The 12,919-nt window shown below is 41.1% G+C and overlaps 2 protein-coding genes across 4 annotated transcripts in view; one reads left to right on the plus strand and one right to left on the minus strand.

Moving 5' to 3' along the window:
* Positions 1-2,647, plus strand: part of gpr155 (G protein-coupled receptor 155) — a 31,620-nt gene extending 28,973 nt beyond the window's left edge. Inside the window, exon 16 of the mRNA XM_031893231.1 lies at positions 1,640-2,647. Coding sequence (XP_031749091.1) covers positions 1,640-1,655 — 16 coding nt within the window. The 3' untranslated portion in view covers positions 1,656-2,647. The remainder of the gene's footprint in view (positions 1-1,639) is intronic.
* scrn3 (secernin 3) lies at positions 1,796-12,900 on the minus strand. 3 transcript variants are annotated; one of them, XM_004917722.4, is made up of 9 exons: positions 12,810-12,896; positions 9,732-9,886; positions 8,977-9,144; positions 8,462-8,643; positions 6,816-7,015; positions 5,564-5,776; positions 5,283-5,445; positions 4,697-4,865; positions 1,796-4,033 (listed from the first exon to the last, which is right to left on the minus strand). In XM_004917722.4, exons 3-9 carry the CDS (start codon positions 9,130-9,132, stop codon positions 3,884-3,886), a joined length of 1,233 nt encoding a protein of 410 aa, XP_004917779.2. In that variant the 5' UTR covers positions 9,133-9,144; positions 9,732-9,886; positions 12,810-12,896; the 3' UTR covers positions 1,796-3,883. The 3 variants fall into 3 exon arrangements, with proteins under 3 accessions (XP_004917779.2, XP_002934649.3, XP_017952923.2); XM_002934603.5 differs by lacking the exon at positions 9,732-9,886 and having other exon boundaries at positions 12,810-12,900; XM_018097434.2 differs by lacking the exons at positions 9,732-9,886; positions 12,810-12,896 and adding an exon at positions 12,558-12,785.
* Between the last annotated feature and the right edge of the window lie 19 nt (positions 12,901-12,919).

Genomic DNA, 12,919 nt, shown 5'->3' on the forward strand with positions numbered 1-12,919 from the left:
ATACGAAAAAGTCGCAAACTGTTCGTTTTCAAGTCGGAACTTTTCCAATTCGGGTCGGATTCGTGGGTTAGTAAATCAGCCCCTATGTATGTTAAGCTTATATCTGTTTGAAGCATAGTGGTTACCCTTTATTTGCTAATGCTAATGTCATACCAGGCACATTCCCAATTCTGCCCCCAAAAAACTATTACTGCTATTGTTAGCATTTATTACTTATGTTTCTAGTTAGGCCCTCTTCTATTCATCTTATTGAAGCCACTGTCTAATTGCTAGGGTAACATGGACCTTAGCAACCAGATAGCTGCGTAAATTCCAAACTGGAAAGCTGCTGAACTAATAGCTAAACCAAAACCATAAAAAATGAAGACCAATTGCATATCTCAGAATATCACTGTAGACAAAAGGTTCATCGCTGTTAATTCAAGAATGCATTTTGCTTCTATGTTTTGTTGTTTTCCCTTCTACTATATATTTTATAAAAATAGCAGATATGTCAGGATTCCAGCAGTCTGTGGGCAGATGTATCAAAATGTGAGATCACCCACTTTCTATTCATTCCTATGGGATTTTTAGAAGTGTATTTATTAAATGGTGAACTCTAAATGCTCTTCTAAAAATCCCATAGGAATGAATATAATATTTTTTTGTAGTGAACTCTAATCTCACACTAAATCTGCCCCTAAGTGTTTCAAAAGTATTTCAAATCATTTGGAAGTTTTCAGATTCTGTCCTAATATGGTAAGTTATTAGATTGTAGCATCTTTGTATGTGGTGCCATTAAAGGACAAGTCAACCAAAAATATAAATATAAAAAGAAAACCTAATTCTAAGTAACTTTGCAGTATATATAATTGCTATTAGAAGAAGTGTTTGTCTGTCCTATTCTATTCCCTGCCCTGGGGGCTCTGGCATTTGAAACAATGTTCAGCAGAATTGAGCAAACGCTGCTTTCAATAGCAATTACATTTACAAATAACTTTTAAAGCATCAACATTTTTCAATAAATTCACATTGGAAAGTTGCTTGGAATTATGTTTTCTTTTATTAGGCAAAAAATTATGTTGGGGGTTGATATGTCCTTTAGCAATCAGTGACTTTATAACCTTTAATAAATAAGCACATTTGAAGACCAAAATGTCAGATTTTGGGCCCTAAACTATCACACTAAAGAGTTAAAATGAGTTGGATAGCTGTCACCTGACACCCTTAGAATCACATATGCCGTTTAGTGGCGACCACCATGGAAGTCTTGACCGCCTGTTGTAAAAGTGATAGCTGTGTTTTTACTTGCACTGTTCATTATATGAGCTGCTAATTTTCTGTGTATGGGAAAGGGGGGGGGAGCAGAGTATTTACAACTGACCCATCAATGTTGTTACTGTGTATTGCGCTGAGCCTGCACGCTCCCCACATTATAGGCAACTAAAATATCTGTTTGTCATGATGTAACATTAAACTGCTATTTAATTTATTGTGGTTTAGTTGCACTTTATTTCTTCAATAGTACTTTGATATGTGAAGCATGCACAAAAACATGTCAACCAATCCTGCTGGAGAAGGGTACATCAGTGACACACAGTAGGTATTGAGGGCTTTAAGGAACAGAATCACTAAACGATTAAACATTTTCTCATTTCAGTTCTTCATGTGCCTGATGCACCCATTAACAACAGGATGTGGCAGAAAAATGTTTTATGTTGAATAAACCAGCAGGATGGTCTACTGAATGTGACCTCCCGAGGTGCCGCATAAGCCTATTGGTTCTGCAGTACAGTATGACTGAAATTAGCCAAACTGACATATATAGCCAGCTTTATTCAATGCCTTTTTACTTGAGTAAATGACAAAAGAAAAGCACAGCTTCTGCAATAACTGCAACATTAATAACTCTACAACATACCTCATTATAAATATTTTACAAAATAAAAGCAAATGCATATGTGAAAACATTCTTGCAGCCTTAGCTGTTATTTCCCAGTAATGTCTGCGTTTTTCTGTATCTGAATTGCACAGTTGTAATAGAAAGGTCAGTGGTTTAAATATGATTAGTTTCCATGCTTAATGGACACATCTTGCACCCCTAAAAGCCAGCAGACTGAAACACAAGGCTTGCACGGCTAGTTTAGCATGGGGTTTGGCCCTGCACAAGCATCGGCATAGAATAGTTATATGCTCTCCCTCAGAAAAGCAGGTAATATCTATGATTTAACACAAGTTAAGTTTGTGACAAGGTACAGACTTTGTACTGTAATCATAAAGCGTAAGATTTGGCCTTCTCTAACGTTACACATCTTAGGCATGGGACAAGATAAGGCTGCCCTCTCCCCATTGCTCTTTGCCCTGGCCATATGAATTAGGGATTCCCAGGAAGTATCGACAGGCAGTTGTTGAAAAAATATCTTAATATGCAGACCATATGTTACTGTATTCAGCCAATCCAGACAGGGACCTTGTACAAGTACTATGGATCTATCAATCTAAATCAGTAATCTACACTTGGATCCCCTCCCCCTGGAAACCCTGATTGACCACATACTTATTGGTTTATAACCTTGCAACCTGCCAGGACATGTGGGGGCCTGGCCCTACCCAATGTCATGCTTTATTTTTGGGCCAGCCAACTAACATGTGCAATGGTGGCTTGTCCCCCAGCTAGATTACCCTTCTACAAACCTTCAGTGCTAGGCTCTTTGGAGGCCCTAGCTACACTACGCTATAGGGGTCCTTCCTCATTTTGCACCACCACAACTCCAATACTCACAGTAGTTCAAATATTTCAAAACTCCCACAAGCATGTGCAACTGACTTGGCCAGTATGGTTTTGCTGGACACCACTGTGGTGAAATGGGTCTCTCCATTATAATGTGCTACCAGATATCAACTGTTGGGCCACCCAAGGAATCAAAATTTGACATGGCATAATGGAAAATGAAGATATAAAGGAATGCCAAACTCTCATTGATAGCCACCAATTGCCTCAATCCATGTTCTGTTAGTACCTACAACTTAGGCACGCCTTCAGAACCCAATTTCCCACTCGGGGGAAATCAGGACCCTGATGCTGCACTAAACTCTCCAGTTCCTTTACTATGCTAAAAAAGCTATTTTACTCCATTGGAAGTATTTAAGATTCAAAAATAAAAACTTCTTTTTAAAAATAAAAAATATGGTAAGATCTGCCCATTTGCAAACAGTCGTAATGGGTAATGGAGGCCTAAGAAGACTCGTTGGGAGAGGACTACACTAACAGGCCAGTGTGGTCCTCGCCAATTTTCAACCTGCCTGATCGATATATGGTTTGATATGTTTTTAGCCACATATTGATCAGGCAGGGCCCACACATGGACTAAACTCACCAATCAGACTTCAACTGTTTAAAAAGTCATTAACACAGTTGACCAATGAGAATGCTGATTGCCAGCACTGTCAGGCATCTTGCTGTTATCTTACAGATAGAGATCATTATGTCATTTTTTTCCCTTCATTATATGACACAGGAATGAGACATGGGGATAAGGACAGACTTGTTCAGAGATAGGAAACTGCTTAATGTTCCCAACTCTAATTACAGGAACAAAGACCAGGGAGCCAGATTTACACAGATTAGCAGAGATTCTCATTAGAAGATTTTTTTAAGGCAGTCCCTGATTGTGGAGATTTGGGAAAAAGTTTCATTGTGCAATATTGCTTTAAGTATACAACCCTGATGTTGCTGGACTACAGCTCCCACCATGCCGCAGCCTTCATTTTAGGTTACATTATTCTGGGATTTGTAGTCCGGAATCAACTGCGTAAAATTTGGTTGAGCAGTGCAGTAGGGTTTAAAACCACTTTACATATTAAAACACTGGAAAAAGCAGCATGCTGGTTTATTCTGAATAGGTTATCCATAAATCTTTATCTCATCTTCCACACTGTTGGGAAAGAGCATTGCCAGTGACGCTGGATCCACATCTCCACCATTTAATATACATTCCACCTCTTTAAGCTTCTGTTTTTCCAGATTCTTCATCTTCCCCAACATTTCATTTCCCTGTGGGAATTAAGTGATAAACTATAAGGTTCATGCAGAATCTGTGGTGCATGCAAAGTGATACTAGCCTTGTATTAATCTGCTCATACAATTACATAAAGAATTTTGAGGGAGTCAGTTTTTTTTTTTAATGAATTTATAGTCAATTTGAAGGAGCTCAAAATGTTAATCCCTGCAATAGCCCTGTTCAACAGTATAAATGGAAGAAAGGGAGAAGGGCACCCCCAATAGATTTAGAGTGCTGTAGGGCAAAGGAAGTTTGAATCAATTTTTATTTATCAAAATAACTTAGATAGTTAGTTTTGGGGACTACATTTTGGATGTGTTGTGTCTTGCATGGTACATTTGTACTGTATTTTTATGTAAAGGGGAAAAAACTATTTGAGCTGTTTGTGTGTTTTTTTGCATTTAAAAATAGTAATAATGAAGTACCAATAAAATTATTTCACTACATATTTTTGCATTATATTTACACATATACATGTGAGGAGCATTATTCCTTGTGAAAGAGTTAAACTGCAAACCTTTATCTAGACAATATAGTGAGAGCTCTCCTAGCTCTCCATATTTTGGAGAGGCAGATTTCCTGTATCTGTATCCTCCTCTACTTATGGGAACTCGTTCTATTTCAACACTTTTTATTGAATACAGTGTTTTATTTACCATGTTTTTCAGGGCAGATTCATGTTTCCTCCACAGCTCATGCCTCCTGTCAGGTCTGGTTTGAAATCGGGGAAGTTGCTTGACAGGGTCATCTGAACCAAAAGATGGTGATGCTGTTTTTGGAAGCTGCTCAATCTGTGGTGCAAATATGAATGGCTTAAAAACGGATCTAGGAAGAAAGGAAAACAACCATTTAAATGTTAAATATTATTTATACTGACATTTTTGCATGTATAAATTGACTATTTTGACTTTACAGACTGTTCTGTACAGTTGCATATTGAATGTAGCAATGACACCCAGCTAGAGGCATATTTTGTTTCATTGTAGAAATGTAGTACTGATGCCAACTGTCTTCAAACTAGAACATGAAGTATGAGTAGTATGACTAGTAAATACTATGCCAGGTCAGGGATCAGGGACTCTAAAAAATGGATTAGTTAATCCACCATCCAAGGGAGATAGACTATACTGTGAAATAAACCAATATTAATGCTTTATGTATATGGATACATAAAGCATTAATATTGGTTATTTTTGAGATATCCCCAAGTGCCAGTGTTATAACTTTCAATAGCCAGTGTACCTGGAAGGATCTGGTGTACCAGTAAAGAAGTGGCAGCATGGCTGGTTGGGGTCCTGTGGCAGAATAGACACCATGCTTCCCGTTGTCCTGAATGATCCTTCCATATTAACGCCACTTCTCTTGTCAGAAAGTATTTCTATCATTGCTTCAGCCGTCATGTTTCCTAAAATGCAATTAGTGCAACAATCACAGCTTTATCTCTTTTCTACAGGGATGGCCAACCTGCATGCAAGGCATTCTGGGTATTAGCAATTTAGCTTTTTCACATTAAAGAAATATACCGTTGTGCTTCTTGAGCAGTTTATAGCCTTCGCAGTATCTGTCTCCGTGAGATGATGATTTTGAAGGGTAGTGCCATGAATATGCTCCTGCAAAATTAAATTCCTGAACGCCATCCCACCAACTATTGTTACTGGCATGGGGTCTTGTTTTAGGGTGTTCGCGATCAATCTTGGTGGTAATAGAAAAGTTGTTGGATATATTCCTTATGCCTTCTGTTGGAAAAAAACAAAACAAAACACTGAAAAACCATCTACAAAGAGGCTGTAAAAAAAAAAAAAAAAAAACATTTCTAAAAGTATATGTATTTACAGATCTTAAAGTGGGCAAAGAAAAAAACTAATTTGAATAACAGCAATTTAAACCACTGCTGTATCAATGCTGTACACCTTATCCACCAAACTGAGAAGGCTCACATTTGTTATCCCCTTTCAGGCTACATGAAGTGGTCACATTGGTTGAGTCTCAGCAGGCAGTGTCAAATATATTTGCTGTAGGGCAGTGATCCCCAACCATTGGCTCGTAAACAACATGTGTGTGTATGCTGTTTACATATTTATATATATCTGATAATGCGTTAGAGGAAAAATGGCCCCCGGGTGAAAGCTGCTATTTGCTTTAGGAAAATGTGATGGTGCTGGCAAACAGAGGGGATATATGCAGTACAAATCATGCCCAACGGATGTACATTGCAGGCAAATGTAGGCTTTACATGTCTTTTAAAATAAAGTCACAAAAAACACTGCTATACTAACTTATAGCTGGAAGTAAATGCAAGGGGTTGGATTCCCAGAATCCTGTTATGACTTATTTGCATACGTATGAGGCGGTCTCCTCAAAACTTTTAGCTTGTTCGTGAATCCCCACTCCTGGCTCTACCTAAGCTGATCAGAAAACCCTGCACTACACTGATGAGCCCCAAGAAGGGCGAAATGGGTCTGTAGTTGGGAATCTGATCAGCTATTATCCTGGCTTTTGCATTGAAAACCCAGTGGGTCAGCATTAGTCTATAGGATAAACCCATGTAAATGGGACTTTTCTAAGAGCCTAAAGGAATTTGTTCCCAGAATCCTGTTATGACTTATTGTTACACTAAGTAATGGGTTGAAATACATGTAATGGGTAGGATTGATAGTCTGCAGTGGTAGGGGGGCTGGCCTGAAGGACAGTTTGGTCTCCAACAGAGAGCAAACACCAAATATTGGACTGTAAAGGGACCCAAAAAAGTCTGGAAACCTCTGCCTGTAACATCACCTTCAACTTTCTCAGCGGCCCAAAAATCACCAGCAGTTTCTAATATCCAAGCTTCCTTTCTGTCAGCAATGAGGAAACTGTTGTGATACAGAAAGGGTGTTGTGTCCTCATTGCAATTTCCCCCTTGGCCATATTGGTCTAACAAGCTAACAATGACGTCCACTGCTTCTTCTGCTGTCCTAGCTCTTTCCAGTCCAAGCCTAATAAAAGAAAAAATAGGAACTATTATGCAATACCATATTATATAAACACATACAGTCATATGAAAAAGTTTGGAAACCCCTCTCAGCCTGCATAATAATTTACTCCACTTTCAACAAAAAAAGATAGCAGTGGTATGGTCTTTCATTTCCCAGGAACATCTGAGTACTGGGGTGTTTTCTGACCAAAGATTTTTAGTGAAGCAGTATTTAGTTGTATGGAATTAAATGAAATGTGAAAAACTAGGTGTAAAAATGTGGGTACCCTTGTAATTTTGCTAATTTGAATGCATGCAACTGCTCAATACTGATTACCGGCAACACCAAATTGGTTGGATTAGCTCATTAAGCCTTGAACTTCATAGGCAGGTGTGCCCAATCATGAGAAAAGGTATTTAAGGTGGCCAATTGCAAGTTGTGCTTCTGTTTGACTCTCCTCTGAAGAGTGACCGCATGGGACTCTCAAAGAACATCTTGCTGCAGATGGTGTATCTGTACATCATTCTACAATCAGCGCAATTTGCACAAAGAACATCTGTATGGCAGGGTGATGATAAAGAAGCCCTCTCTGCACTCACGCCACAAACAGTCACTGGTTGTATGCAAAAGCTCATTTAGACAAGCCACAGTCATTTTGGAACAAAGTGATTTTGACTGAAGAGACAAAAATGTAGTTATTTGGTCATAACAAAAAGCGATTTCCATGGAGGAAGAAGAACACCACATTCCAAGAAAAACACCTGCTACCTACTGTCAAGTTTGGTGGAGGTTCCATCATGCTTTGGGGCTGTGTGGCCAGTTCAGGGACTGGGGCCCTTGTTAAACTCGAGGGTCGGATGAATTCAACCCAGCAAAAAAATATTCTTCAGTATAATGTTCAAGCATCAGTCACAAAGTTGAAGTTACACGGGTTGTACATTGACCAACCACAGTTGGAAATCTACAAAGGCATTTAGGCAGAGGGAGAAGTACAATGATTTCGAATGGCCGTCCCCCGACGAAAATCTATGGGATGATTTGAAGCAGGCTGTCCATGCTCAGCGGCCATCAAATTTAACTGAACTGGAAAGATTTTGTATGGACGAATGGTCAAAAATACTGCCATCCAGAATCCAGACACTCATCAAAGGCTATAGGAGGCATCTAGAGGCCATTACATTTGCAAAAAGAGGCTCAAACTAAGTATTGATGTAATATATCTGTTGCGGTGCCCACATTTATGCACCTGTAATTGTGTTACGATGCATATTGCATATTTTCTGTTTATCCAATAAACTTTATGTCAATGCTGAAATACTACTGTTTCCATAAGGCATGTTATATATTAAAAGGAAGTTGCTTCTTTGAAAGCTCAGCCAATGATACACAAAACTCAAAAGAATTAAGAGGGGTTCCCAAACTTTTTCATATGACTGTAGATGTAAGTGTGTGAATTGAGTTCACAACCTCACAAGATCCATGCCCAAGAGAGCCTCTTCTTTACCAATATCCTCCTTTCCCCACACGGCTTCATTTCCAATGCAAACGCCAAACTCATTCGCTCCCATCTCGGCCCCCCATAGCCAGGACGGTCGACTTAAAACCACTGCATACGTCTGTTTCACCTGTTCTATTTCTATGTATGTGCACTGGTAATATGAACATAAAAGAACGGTCAGCAAGATACAATCAATACCCTCTGTTTACATCTATATGTAAAGTGTATAGCCCATGGTGCTGTCTATTTCTGCTCTTTAGTTGCATGAATATTATGCATATTACTAATGCACAAATGCAATTACGCAGTGAAGGTTATTCAGTATACACAGTATGCTAAAACCCATAGCTGTCTAACTAGAGGCCTGTGGCCCAGATGTAGCCCTCCAGTGAATTTTTATGATCCCCAGCCTACCCCATGGTTAAGCAGCATCATCCTATACTTAACACTATATTTTACTGATCCAAATGAAACATTTTCCTACCTCCAGTTTCTCACCAGCTGCATAACATTTTCCTGAAAAGTAAACAATTTCTTGTACTTCATCATGGGGTCGATCGGAATTCTTCCCAAAGATGATTCTGTTGCCGACGGTTGCAGGAGGAAGCGCAACAAATGTGTCACATGAGCAAGGTTCCATAGTGAGAAAGATCTACACACACAAAAAATATGGTTAAAGGAAAACTAACATCTAAGTAGGCTCACTAATGGCCACAATTGTGTGTGTGAGCTCCTCCTTTGAATCGTTTGATATTTAGAAATTGAAGACTGTCACACAGTGCCACCTGGTGTTAGTTCTCTATTATCACACTGATAAATATGCTACACAAGTGTACACTAAGATTGGGATCTGAGGTGAACTCTATTGTCACTCACTGATAAATAGGCCCTTAGTGTAAAATGTTTATATATCTTTATACCTGCAGCTGGTAAACAGTATACTTATATCCACATGAACATGTAAAAGGAAACAAAATACAAAACATCAATTTAAAAGTTCAATTTAAAAGAGTATCCCAAATATTTTGGGTTGTGTTCTACGTTCCTTCTACCCCAAAATGTTCTGTAGTTCCCAACTATATATTAATCATGCATACCAATCCAATGTCTTCTATTACATATTATGGGGCTGATTTAGGGATAAGGGTGCTTACTTTCCTCAATGCAGTTAACCACAACAACCAGTCAGATTTTTCCTTTAATTTTCTAATTTGTAGTAGAATGTTCAAAGCTAATTACCTGTGCACTTTAGCACCTAAGTGAGACTTTGTATGTGCTTCTCTCCAGCAACACAGAAGAATAGGAGATTTGTATGTTATCGTTACTGCAGGAACAGTTGTGGCTTTGAGATCATGCCCAATAAGACTGTGAGGGTGCCCTACAGAGAAATGCAGCTGCAAAACAATAGGCACATAGATAAATCTGTTTCATACTCCGAATTTCGGACTTTAAAAAGTACGAGTGGGAAAAAAAAATCCGAAAATTTCAGATCGCATTGTGATCGTACAAAAATATTGTGGTATGATCCAAAAGTTCTGAAACTTTTGTATCCGAATGATCGTAAACGGTGCAAAAAACTTTGACTTTGAACCTTCAGTGTATGATTTTGGAAGCCTCCCATAGGACTCAATGGCACTCTGCAGCTCCAACCTGGCCCAAGGAAAGTCTCCCATAGGGCTCAATGGCACTCTGCAGCTCCAACCTGGCCCAAGGAAAGTCTCCCATAGGGCTCAATGGCACTCTGCAGCTCTAACCTGACCCAAGGAAAGTCTCCCATAGGGCTCAATGGCACTCTGCAGCTCCAACCCGGCCCAAGGAAAGTCTCCCATAGGGCTCAATGGCACTCTGCAGCTCCAACCCGGCCCAAGGAAACCCTCCCATAGGGCTCAATGGCACTCTGCAGCTCCAACCCGGCCCAAGGAAAGTCTCCCATAGGAATCAATGGCACTCTGCAGCTCCAACCTGGCCCAAGGAAAATCTCCCATAGGACTAAATGGCACTCTGCAGCTCCAACCCGGCCCAAGTAAAGTCTCCCATAGGGCTCAATGGCACTCTGCAGCTCCAACCTGGCCCAAGGAAAGTCTCCCATAGGGCTCAATGGCACTCTGCAGCTCCAACCCGGCCCAAGGAAAGTCTCCCATAGGGCTCAATGGCACTCTGCAGCTCCAACCTGGCCCAAGGAAAGTCTCCCATAGGGCTCAATGGCACTCTGCAGCTCCAACCTGGCCCAAGGAAAGTCTCCCATAGGGCTCAATGGTACTCTGCAGCTCCAACCCGGCCCAAGGAAAGTCTCCCATAGGGCTCAATGGCACTCTGCAGCTCCAACCCGGCCCAAGGAAAGTCTCCCATAGGGCTCAATGGCACTCTGCAGCTCCAACCTGGCCCAAGGAAAGCCTCCCATAGGGCTCAATGGCACTCTACAGCTCCAACCTGGCCCAAGGAAAGCCTCCCATAGGGCTCAATGGCACTCTGCAGCTCCAACCTGGCCCAAGGAAAGCCTCCCATAGGGCTCAATGGCACTCTACAGCTCCAACCTGGCCCAAGGAAAGTCTCCCATAGGGCTCAATGGCACTCTGCAGCTCCAACCTGGCCCAAGGAAAGCCTCCCATAGGGCTCAATGGCACTCTACAGCTCCAACCTGGCCCAAGGAAAGTCTCCCATAGGGCTCAATGGCACTCTGCAGCTCCAACCTGGCCCAAGGAAAGTCTCCCATAGGGCTCAATGGCACTCTGCAGCTCCAACCCGGCCCAAGGACAGTCTCCCATAGGGCTCAATGGCACTCTGCAGCTCCAACCCGGCCCAAGGAAAGTCTCCCATAGGGCTCAATGGCACTCTGCAGCTCCAACCCGGCCCAAGGAAAGTCTCCCATAGGGCTCAATGGCACTCTGCAGCTCCAACCCGGCCCAAGGTAAGTCTCCCATAGGACTCAATGGCACTCTGCAGCTCCAACCTGGCCCAAGGAAAGTCACAATACCGAAGCTTGAATGAATCCAAGAATTTCGTACTTGCTGCGACAAATATGATTTTGTCGCACAAATTGCCGCAAAGTACGGGAAAGTTGTGGAAATTAATGGGAAAAAAAATCGCAAAAAATATGCACAGTCCTGAAACTCGGAAAAAAATACAAATTTTTTGTAATTGGACCCAATTGTAAATTGATAGATGAGACAAATCTCTCTTGTCACGGGTGACTAATCTCCCTGAAATGCCATCCCACTGGTTACAATGTAAATCGCCGGTGGGATGGCATACGCGGTGCAGTGATTTGCCGAAATCGCCTTGAGAGTAAACTTCGCCGATTCTGTCGCTGTGTGTGCCATTTACATTGTAGCCAGTGGGATGGCATTTTGGTCACGGGCGACTAATCTCCCCATCTGTCACAGCCCTAAATAACAGTGGTTACAAAATGTCAGCTGCCTGCTTGCTGCAATTGTGTATCTTCAAGTCTGAGGGAAACAAGATTTTTATCATTTATATAGTGTAAAGTTTTGCTAACTACATTTTGCTAACCTAATGACAGAAAGGGATCCGGAATTATTAAGGTGACAGGTCCCCTTTAAAGCTTGTATTTCATGCAGTATTAAGTCTATCCCTGTCTGCGCTGCTGGTTTTCACAAGTCAGAACCAGCAGAGATCAGAAAAGGAGAGACAGCGGAAGTCACATTTACAAATAACTTTGAAGCCAGAATCTAAGATTGAAGTAAAACAAGGAATTGCTCAGAACTAGAAATTCTTTCACACAGCAACACTGTATTGTCAATGCTTTGGCTTTATGTGCTTCAGAATAGGGATTTAAAAAAAAAATGTTTTAATTTATCCTGTTTATAACAACCTTGGTTAACACTGGTGCCATTACATTGCTTTCTATGACTCCATGAGCCTGATACAGACGCTTGCAAGTCTATTACTCCCTCAAAACGTCTGCCTCCAGCAAAGTTAAGGAACTTTATGTGCTCATGGTACGGCGGCACTAGGCCTCTCTATTTAGTAAGCACGTAACTGGTACAATAAATGCACGCTCATACTATATACCAAGTACACACAAGTCAATGCAAATCGCCTCACACAAGAGCAAACTGCAGACTGTACCCACGATTTAGCCTTCACTAGTATTAGCTCACTCAGGAATAGGCAACTGCTCCGCCATGTTTTGGTTGGCATAGTCACTTCCGCCAACCAATTGTGCAGCGCTGTAAAGGAGCAGCCACCACCAAACAGCAAGTGCACCAGTATTCAGACCAGAACTGAATAAAGTCCTGCATTTAACCCTGTCTCAAGAAAACAAAATAACACTGCCCAGCGTAACCGAACACTCACTCCGTGGGGCGCTATGCCACTGCCTGTAACCAGTAGTTCTTCTCTGCACTAGTAAACACAGAAGGCCGCGCCCCTCATCTGTAATCTACGTATACAGCGATTGCAAGAAG

The sequence above is a fragment of the Xenopus tropicalis genome, chromosome 9, assembly GCF_000004195.4.
Source record: "Xenopus tropicalis strain Nigerian chromosome 9, UCB_Xtro_10.0, whole genome shotgun sequence".
Classification (NCBI taxonomy): domain Eukaryota; kingdom Metazoa; phylum Chordata; class Amphibia; order Anura; family Pipidae; genus Xenopus; species Xenopus tropicalis.

Coding starts and splice junctions, on each gene's coding strand:
- scrn3 (XM_018097434.2), bottom strand. CDS start 12,653: ATGCCAACCAAAACATGGCGGAGCAGTTGCCTATTCCTGAGTGAGCTA. Junction 5,777..6,815: donor GGCCGCTGAGAAAGTTGAAG/GTGATGTTACAG, acceptor TTTTTCCAACAG/AAGGCATAAGGAATATATCC. Junction 5,446..5,563: donor ACTGCTCAAGAAGCACAACG/GTATATTTCTTT, acceptor ATTGCATTTTAG/GAAACATGACGGCTGAAGCA.